This window comes from Hylobates moloch, unplaced genomic scaffold (assembly GCF_009828535.3).
Source record: "Hylobates moloch isolate HMO894 unplaced genomic scaffold, HMol_V3 SCAFFOLD_12, whole genome shotgun sequence".
NCBI classification, from domain to species: Eukaryota; Metazoa; Chordata; class Mammalia; order Primates; family Hylobatidae; genus Hylobates; species Hylobates moloch.
Genome location: NW_026652287.1, coordinates 85,723,335 through 85,733,449, shown reverse-complemented (window position 1 = coordinate 85,733,449; position 10,115 = coordinate 85,723,335). Strand labels below are relative to the sequence as shown.

At 33.7% G+C, this 10,115-nt stretch overlaps 1 protein-coding gene across 1 annotated transcript in view; it reads left to right on the top strand.

The window, feature by feature from the left end:
• The first annotated feature begins 3,924 nt into the window (after positions 1-3,924).
• Positions 3,925-10,115, top strand: part of RASSF9 (Ras association domain family member 9) — a 32,375-nt gene continuing 26,184 nt past the window's right edge. Inside the window, exon 1 of the mRNA XM_032171673.2 lies at positions 3,925-3,982. Coding sequence (XP_032027564.1) covers positions 3,936-3,982 — 47 coding nt within the window. The 5' untranslated portion in view covers positions 3,925-3,935. The remainder of the gene's footprint in view (positions 3,983-10,115) is intronic.

The following is a 10,115-nucleotide window of genomic DNA, read 5'->3' as shown; positions in this document are numbered from 1 at the left end:
ATTTTTCATATGTTAATCTATTTGTAAGGGAATACGTTTTTTCTCTCTATTTTGGCTGAGCTTCATATCATAAATGAATGAAAGGACATTCTATTTTCTACTATCAAACCCTTTTTGCACATTTTATGTTTTAAGAAAAGTAGAAATTATATAGATAAGTAGCCATCTTTCTTCTATAAAGATTTCTTATTTGTTCAGAAAAAGGATTAATGTATTCTCATAGTTTTTCAGGATGTAATTTTCAGGAAGCCAAAACATGAATTTCATACAAATATGTAGCGAGCAAGTGACAAAAATTGACTTAACTCGTTAGTGAAGGATCCAGCAGAATTATAAAGCTGGTCCAAAAGAGAGTAAGAAAGACTGTTATGGATAGACAGTGAATTAAAAACAGAATGCTGAAAGAAAATTAAATAAATGTAAAGTTGGTTGATGTTCTACAAGGCAATAAAACTACAACTTTTGTGTTATGTTTTCTACTAGATAAAATAATTTGGATTGCTTCTGAACAACAAAATTTACTCTTTTTTAAAAAAAACAATTTAACATCTAATCTCATGGACTCTCAGCCTAATAAAAATAATAAGCTAAAAAAATGCATTCTTCCAGAGAATCTTTGAAAGGGTCTATTAGACAATAGTCCATTATATCTTTGAAATAACATGCAGTCATCCATTTGTTTTATTTTCAAGTGTGAGATAATTTATCCTAACCATCTCTACCCTATAATAAAAATAGTACTTAGGTTAACACTATATGTCAGCAATTGGTATGCATTATTTCATTTAGTTCTCAGAATTAATATCAATTAGCATAAGACTTTTTCTGAAACTTATTATTTTCTCCCAAAAAGTTTTTATGAGAAAACTTTGAATGAGTTTGAATATTTTGAAGGTTATTGCTCTACATAGCCAAATTCATTTCTCAAAAAAGATACGCCAATTTTTAATATTTATGCAGAGTAGTATAGTATGATCATCTGATTAACACTATTGAGCATCATCATTTTAAAAAGTAGTCAATTTGATAGATGTAAAACAAAGTCTTGTTTCAATTTAACTATACAATACCTAGTTACTAGTGAAGGTTACTTAAAAAAAGTATTAGTACATATACGGTGTATATATTTATGGGGTACATGAGATATTTTGATACAAGCATACAGTGTGTAATAATCACCTCAGGGTACACGAAGTTTTCAGTTCTTCAAGCATTCATTATTTGTGTTTCAAACATTTCCTGAGTTCAGGAGTTTGAGGCTGTAGTGTGTAACAATTGTGCATGTGAATAGCCACTGCACTCTATCCTGTGCCACACAGGAAGATCCTAACTCAAAAAAATATAAAAAATAAAAACTAAAAAAAACAATGGTTTTGTTACTTTCTTTTAAGATTGCTTTTGCTTATTTTTCTATTAAGGCATTAATATTCATGTTTGTTTTATTCCTTTCCGCTTCTACTATCTGAGAGGCATTAACCCTTTGTGCTTTTTCTTTCAGCTTTATTAAGGTATAATTGTCAAATAAAAATGGTATATATTTAATGTGTACAAACGCTTTTATGTGTAATTCTTATACATCAAAGAGCTTGTCATGAAAAATATTAATAGGGCATTTTGTGCAAGAATTAATGACACCTAAATGAAACTCATTTGTGATAACCTGAAACTCAGCGTAAGATTATGCTAGTAAAGACATAGTATTGTTTCCTCATTCCCCATTAAAACTCTTTTATTGAAAAATATAATACACATATGTATATAAATAATGTTAATAAGCGTGGAGAACCGAAACTAAAGGAAACATAGGGATATTTGTAAATGTGAAATTATTTGCAATTGGCTGCAACAATTATATTAATAAGTAAGCAGTATAGCTTTAAGGGATTACATTTTGAACAACCTAGAATAACTAGGTAAACTTCCATAATAGTTTAAATCATTTCTTGTGAGGTGCTAGTAAAACAAAATCAAGAATGGAAACAGAAATACACCCAAGATTATGTAACTTATGTTGCATGTGAAGTGCATATATACACAGAATGTAATACATACATATATATAAACACACATATACATACTTATGTTTACAAAGATGAAGATGTTTATACAGATGTTTATACATGTATATATGTGTACACACATACATATATATACACAGAATGTGTCATTACTATTTTTGGTGTCTTGATTTTCTCTGGAATCACTGACCATATCAAATTAAGATGGGTATGTATTTTTTAATTATCCAAACTCCCAGGGATATAAAAAGGTAACTAAACTTTAACATTGGCTTTTGTAATGTTTTTCACTTCATAATGATTTGGGTGAATATACGGATATAATATATGATTTATTATATAAAATTATAAAGAAAATATTATAAATAATAAAATAGTATATGAGACACGTGTATATGCACATACAGAAACATGAAATATAGATGAATAGAGAAAGATTATGATAATAAATAATGAAAAACATGATTTATCTGAGCACTGCATAAATCAGTGTGTATCAGAATCATGGAAGCCCTTGAGATGATTTTTTTGTTTGGTGTTGTTGGGGGTAGAGGATAAACTCCCAAAGTAAGTATGAGCCATTCATATTCTTTGCCAAGGCTCAGAAGGAACTCACAAGTTTGTTGGCTTTCTTTTCCCTCCCTCCCTCATCGACTGCCTGGGAAGCCCATGATTAGAAGCCTGGCGGGGTGGAGGGTGGTGGGGTGGTTTTAGGAGGGGCAAAATCCCAGTAAAACACGTCCATGAGAAAGCTCTCCTGGCCCTTGCCCCGAAACAGTGCTTTCCCATGAGTGCCAGGTACCTGGTGGGAGCTGCGCAGGGCCTCCCACAGGCACCTGAACTCTCTCAGCTCCATTCGCCTGCCCTGCTTCTGGGTTTGAGCTCTCCTGGGACCAGATGAAGCCCTCCCTCCCTTAGACTTCCACTTCACATTTCGAGTTCCAGCAGATCCCCTAGGTGTGTCTTCTTTACTCGTTGAGGGGCAGGAGCAGTTTGCTTTTCCTCTGAAATTCCCAGGGCTCTAAAAGCCCAATGAATGTCAAAGATGGGGTAGGGGTCAACATAAACGCCTTGGGAGTCAAACACTAAACTCCAGCTGGTTCCTAGACCAAACTGTGACGCATCAGCCCTGGAGCCCTGTGGTCCTTCAGGTCCTTCGACTTTCGCAAGATGAACTTGAGAGTGTGGAGGAGGGGCCTGGAAGAAGCTCTTAAGACCGTGAACACAGGGACTTAAAATCCTAAGTGGTCTGTGAGTCCACCTTGATCCGGTTTCCAGCTTCGCTCTCCCTAATATATTTTAAAGTCCTGACACCCTGACAGGGGATCTGGGGGTCGAATGAGTTGGCAAAGAGAGTTCTCGGCTCTTTCTCATGCTTGCCATGATCAGATAACTTTTCACAGATTGGAGCTGAGCAGGAGTTGGGGGATATTTACTTTTAATCCTTTTATGTGCATTCAGTACACCTTGTGTGGTTGGGTGTGGAAAGCGGGGTGGGGCGGGGGGGGGTTTCCAGATCCGGTGAATTTCCCATTGCATCGGTATTACCATGCCTGTGGGGTTGGCAGTTCTTTAAGTCTGTAAATAACTACAGAACACAATAGAGTCCTCCTCCCTTCCTCTCTCTCTCTTTCTTTTTTTTTCTTTTCCTGCTTCCAAACGCCTTCTTCGAGGCTGAAGCTGGGCAGGTCTCCAAAGGTGCAGCAGCCACAACAATCCCGCAGTTCAAAGTTAAGCAGCAGTTGCACAACTTCCAGCAACTTTCTCAGCTGGCTACTAATGAGCTGAAAGCCAGGAACATCCGAGGAGAAGAGAAAGCTTCCAGCCCTCCTCCCTTCACCCTGGAAATCCAGACACCCCCACCCCCACCCTCAGATAGCTTTAAGATAATTTCTTTATTCGTTTGCCCGACAGACCATGGCTCCCTTTGGAAGAAACTTGCTAAAGACTCGGCATAAAAACAGGTAAAGTCAAGCGTGTGAGTGTGTGTGTGTGTCTCTGTGTGTGTGTGTGTGTGTGTGTGTGTGTGTGTGTGTCTGGTGTGTGTAGTGTGGACCTTACCTGTGAAAGTATGTTTTGTGGTTGTTAGATTCTGATAAAAAAGGCTTTGTGGGGACAAAGTCCTAGCCTAAGGAGTTAGGCTAGTGTGAATACCTAGATGGTAAGGATATTCTCCCAGTATTGATGATGGGAGTGACCAGCTCAAGGATGGCAGAGGATAAAGTGATTATATTTGGCTCCTTTCTCCCCTTTTGACCAGTCCTGGTTCCACAACTAGCAACATAAACAGTTTCTCTTTTTGTTGCCCTGGGCATTTGAGGGTAGTAGAATAAAAAGTGTCATTTTATTTCAAACAGAACTTTAGAATATTGTAGAAATAATTAAAACTTTGGTAAAGATGTAACTAGAATTTATAGCCACTAAGTAAGATGAAAAATAAAACTGCTGATACAATTCAGAAACAATGCTTTGGCTCCCCTGAGAGTGAGGCATTCCTGAAACCTGGAATGTTCCCAAAGTGGAAACACTCTGGAGAGAAACTTTGTTTGAACTGATTCTTTAAAAAATCTTTGAGAATTTTAGGTAGTTTTAAGCACTAAAGAAGGATTCAAGCAGCTATCCTCTCTAATCCTTATTATTACCATTTTACTTTGATATTTCAAGCTTGAAATGCCCATAGTATAAATAAGTTACTTAAAACACACATACACACACATATTTTTCTAGGGACAGTATGTCTGTCTTAGTCTTATTAAATATTTTATTTACACATCAAATGTTACGTTTTCATGCCCAAAACTTGAGCATGAATTTAGACATGGGCTATATTTTTTTTAAAATATATTTATTTTGGCATAGGGGCTTGTCCACCACTTTTCTCTTAATCATGCCTGTTTGTACTTGTCATAATTTGCTCAGTGCAGATTTAAAAGGATACAATTACATGGTAGGAAATGATATAATTATTTTAAAGTGTCTACATGACAATATAGAGTAATACAACTTTAAAGTAAATCTCCATACTTTATTTTGTACACACGTCTACTTTGAAAATCCTGTTTTTAACTCATTCCAAATGTATTCATGATTTAGTTGACAAAATTTCCTTTAGAAAGTAAATGGCCTTAATAAATACTGTAAAAGTTTCTAAGTAAGCTTTATTTTCTAATAATTTGACAATATTTCACAAATATGGTATTTATGGTAATTACAGATAATGAAACTATATTAAAATAAAGTGGTCTGAGTATTTAAAATTTGTGTTTTGATGGTGACAATGCATTTTAAAATATTCTAGAATATTCCAGAAAAGCCTCCCCCAAGCCAAAAATAAAAATATTCTGGTTTTTAAGTGATATTTTTGTAGTGGTATTTTTGTAGTATTATTTTGGCATTTGTTTAAATGTCATCAAAATATATAAAAATACTCTGGAAAACTTTATGGTTTCATAAATCAAGTTGTGTTTCTGGCATACTATCCCTGTAGTCAGGGCTTTCTGTTTGTTTGTTTGAGGTTTTTTTGTTTTGCTTTAGCAATTTGAGATTTCTGTCATTGGTATGCCAAATACAGGGCAATAAAACTTTGCATGCGCCCCTGAGTTTCCCTCAGGGAAGCATATTCTTCAATTTCATTGCATCAGTTCTGCCACTCTACTATCTACTCTACCTAGAAAACTAGCTTTCTTTAGAGGAGGTGAGTATACAAACATTTTTTAAAAGTTTTCGATGCAAAATTATTAAAAGGTGAAAATAAAGATAAAAAATAGAGAGTTTAATCGTGTTTCATGTTTCTCAGAAAATGGAATGGCTCCTGAAGATGATGCTTTGTTATAAACGCAAGTGTTTTGGAAAAGGTGGCAATAGTAAGGATATGCGTAAGCTTCTCTAATGAAAGTATTTCCCTCTACAGATTTGTATTTTTCAATCCTTAAGGAAGATTTAAACCACAGCAGTGGTCTAGGACACAAAAATATGAGTATTTCAAATTAAGCAGTGAATAAATCACAGAGTGTATTGAAATAGAACTAATATTTGTTTTGGTATTTACTAATGCTATATACAGGGTCTTTTGTTTTGTTTTTTCACCTTAGCAAAGGTGAGACCACAGGTGAAAATTACTTGCAAGATTACGTTTACTCAATTTGTTTACAGTTTCCATAATGATTTGAATAACCACATTCTAAAGCACAGAAACAAAATATCTTTTCCTAAATGATGAGTGATTTATCCGTTCATGGAAAATGTGATTTATGATAAGACAGTTATCTGATAAGAGTCACTATATTCTTCAAATACAGACATAAAATTTCTTGTACAATGTAAAGTAAGAATTTGGATAACAAATATATTTATATGCCTTATGATATATAACAGGCAACAATAATGGAAAATTACTTGAGCATAATTGCATCTTTATCAGCAGGAAAATATATGAACTGTTAGAAGGAACATTGGGGATTAAAGATCACAAAATTTTGAGAAAGTCTGCTTACAGAATTTTTCTGTGTGCTACTCTCTGCCTCTCTTTCCATTTTTGGTCACTCTTGGATATATTTAATCACCCAAAATTGAACCTCATGAGATAGTACTATAAATGTTCTTATAATAAATGGATAGTTGAGAGTTTTAGAGACGGACAGGATGCAATTAAAACTTCAAAGTATGAGGTAACACAAAATTTTAGAAAATACAAACCATAAAGCTTGGAGAAGGTGGGGCCATATATCTGTCTAGACACCATTGTGTTTTCATGTCCAGGACAGTGGCTGCCATGTGGTAGACCTATGATACAATTGTTTATTCAGTTTTGTAAACTGAATTATAATTTGTACTCAAACCATAAATATACTAATTATTTTATTCTCTATTCATCATGTGACACCAGCTGGTATTATACAAAAGTGAATACTTTTTAAAGGGTTAGTTGATATTTAATATAATTCAAACCCTAAAGAGATGGACACATAATTATATGGATTTTGAAACCAAGCTAATTTGATCCTACTAGATAATTTTTTTTCTAAATTTAAAGACTCTTATTTAGTTCAACAATTTAGGAAATAGTATTCAGGAAATTTGAGAATAATAGATGCCTAAATAAAAAGCCTAAAAAGTTTGTATGCCCAAATATAATCAGGCTTTTCGTTTCAAACTTTCATATAAAGACCTGGACCCAACCTAAATTCTTTCTGTTTACAATGAGAGTTAATCTTTAAAATTTTTCTGATTGTAGTAATGTTTAATTGGAAGACTTCAGTTTTAAGAGAATCTTTTGCTTTTAGGAGATGAATTATTTATTTTGATTCCAGAAAAACAGAATATTCTATCACTGAATTCCAAAGATTCTTGATACATATCTTCTTCATCAACTTTTTGTTCAACATGAAGAATACAAATGTTTGAGAGTCTAGGTATTTTTTCAGTAAGCTGTTCAAGTTCTGAAAGTGTTTTCTAAAAGTCTCTAGGGAACCAGTGCTCCTCACATGAAAGCTAAAGTAGTAAATAAGGAAACACCAATCCATTTGAGATTCATGTGGACATTCAACAATTCGATTTAGATTATGAACCTATTTACCATTCACATAGATTCCATTGGTGAATGTGATTGTCTTTACATTAGATTAGGTTTTCAAGGTAAGGATTGTTTCAATGTTAATGTGTCTAAATAGCAATCAGAAATTTTGTAAAAGTTCAGATAACTAAAATGTTATTATAAAGCTTTTTTGGAACACTTGGTTGTAAGGTATGATTTCTTAGTGTTTTAATTAATAAAATTTGGAGACAGAGAATTGGTTGGTACTTTCACCAAACCTTGCTAGAAGCATAACATTGCCATAATGAAATAATATCCAACATATTTTTCAAAATAGTAAATTAGAATAGTTTGCATAGGTGATTTGTAAGATAAAAAATAAGGAATATAAAAATATTGAATCCAGTTTAAAGGGCACTTAAAATTATTTTGAAGTACTATTTAGTTTTTTCTTCATTTTCCCTTAAGTCATCTCAAGGGTTCCCTTTGGCTTTCACAAAACATACTGATATATGAATATCCACCACAGGCTATAGCAGACATACTTGTAATATCAACTTAAAGTTAAAAGACTCCAAAAAAATTGCTTGTCCTGAATTTATTAGCATAACATATTATAGCTTTATTGTTTTATAATTGATAACATAAAATTTGCATTCCAGGTTGCTTTTGAATCAATTAGAACATATTTAGCCAACAGTTCTTAAGGCCAACTACATTATATTGTCACTAGAAGTAAATCACTCAATGATTGCTTCATCAGAAGAAAGAATTAAATTTTGTGGTTAGGGTAAAAGTTGCTGACAAGAAGGATGTCTTCTCTCTGTAATTAGAAGTATGGTAATTTGTGAATTCTGCAGAGTGGGAAATTATTATGCACTATTTTATCCTTCCAATCAAGATTTAAAATGTACCCAAAATTGTATGGAGAAGTGCCAGATATTTGAGTATGTAAATCTTCATAATTCTCAGGAGTTCCTGAAAGTGATTTCCCCTGATTATACCTGGTAACTTAAGTAGTTATTAGTTGGCAGTGGATAGCTCATTAGGAACAATGACTGGAATGCTTTATCCCTAACAAAAATATCCTGAGAGCTGTGCCAAGGGTGAAATTGAGCTCTAGGTTAAACCTGAATTGTTTCTCAAGAAAATCTAAGCCAGCTTTGTACTACATAAAATTTATTATCTACAGTATCAGTGCCTGACACATGTCAAGGTAAGAAGTACTTAAATTAATTTTTTGGAGAAAAGTTTTAAAAAGTTTGAAGGTGTCTAACAATTTAATTTAGATAATGTGTTTGTTGGCTGTATAACTCAGGAAGTTTTGATGCTATGTTATTGGCATGTAGTTCCAGGAGATCTGATGATAACTCTAAATAATTCGCAAATGTGTGGCTCTATTCTTTTGATAGTAGTTCTGAAAATGAAATAAGGTTGAAGTAGGGGTATGTGTTTACCTCTTGCAGGTGTATATGAATACCAGTCCTTGACAAGGAATCTCTTTGTCTCTTACATATCAGCTTTCTAAAATGAAACCTCATGATATCTGCACCATGTATACGTCAGAGGAAAAAGTTCAGCTTACTTCTGCATTCTAATGACTTTAATGTATGGTTGCTTAATTAATTTCTTGACATCCAAACACAACATTGGCAAAACACAACATTGATTTCTTAAGTGCTAATTCTTTACTATTTTTAATAGATTGTGATTCCATTCTTATGTAGTCTGTTGTAGTACTACACCTTCTAGAGAAAGTTTGTGTATTTGTTGGATAAAATTGAAAGCAATTACTAATACAAATGATCATACAGGTATAAAGTATTTATGCAAGTGGAGTAGAGCCTTCGGAAGATGTTTAGCACTGGCAGTAATAAACAAGATATTTCAAGTATAAGAATGAGCAATGCAAATTAAATCTGCTGACAAACAAGGAAAATTATACTCAGAGGTTTATATCTTCAGACTAGAATGCACCCTGCTTCTATAAATAAAGTGATTTAAGCATTCTGTTAAAAAAATCATTGAGTATAGGTCCAATTAGAGCAGGGACTTTACTTGTATTTTTCCTTCCCAGATAGATAGCCAGAGAGTAAGTGCTCAAAAAATATTTGTTGATTGAATAAAGAAATTCAACATATACTCTTAAAATACAGCTGATCAGTAGTGCATTTATGTTAAGTGGATACATGAGTAACTTAAAGAGTGAATCCATAAATGCAAGGTTGACCTCTCATTTTCCTTGCTCCTAGGCCCAGCTCCTGGCTTTCAAGTGGTAAAGGGCCATATCTAATAAATAGATTATATGCAACTTTACCAGACTTTTGGTAGGAAAACAAATCAAGAATCATGGTCATTTGTTCTTCTCTATAGATGCTCTTACCTCCCCTCATCCCCCTAGAACACAGCCAGGTATGCATATGAGTGAAGTTGGGTGGATGAGACTGAATGGGTTCCATAGACCTCACTGTTGAATGTGGAGTATATCTCCTACTCATTTGAGATAGTTTAGCAACACAGTTATAGGAATGTTCTGAGTGGCTATCTTTTAATTTTGTTTCTTT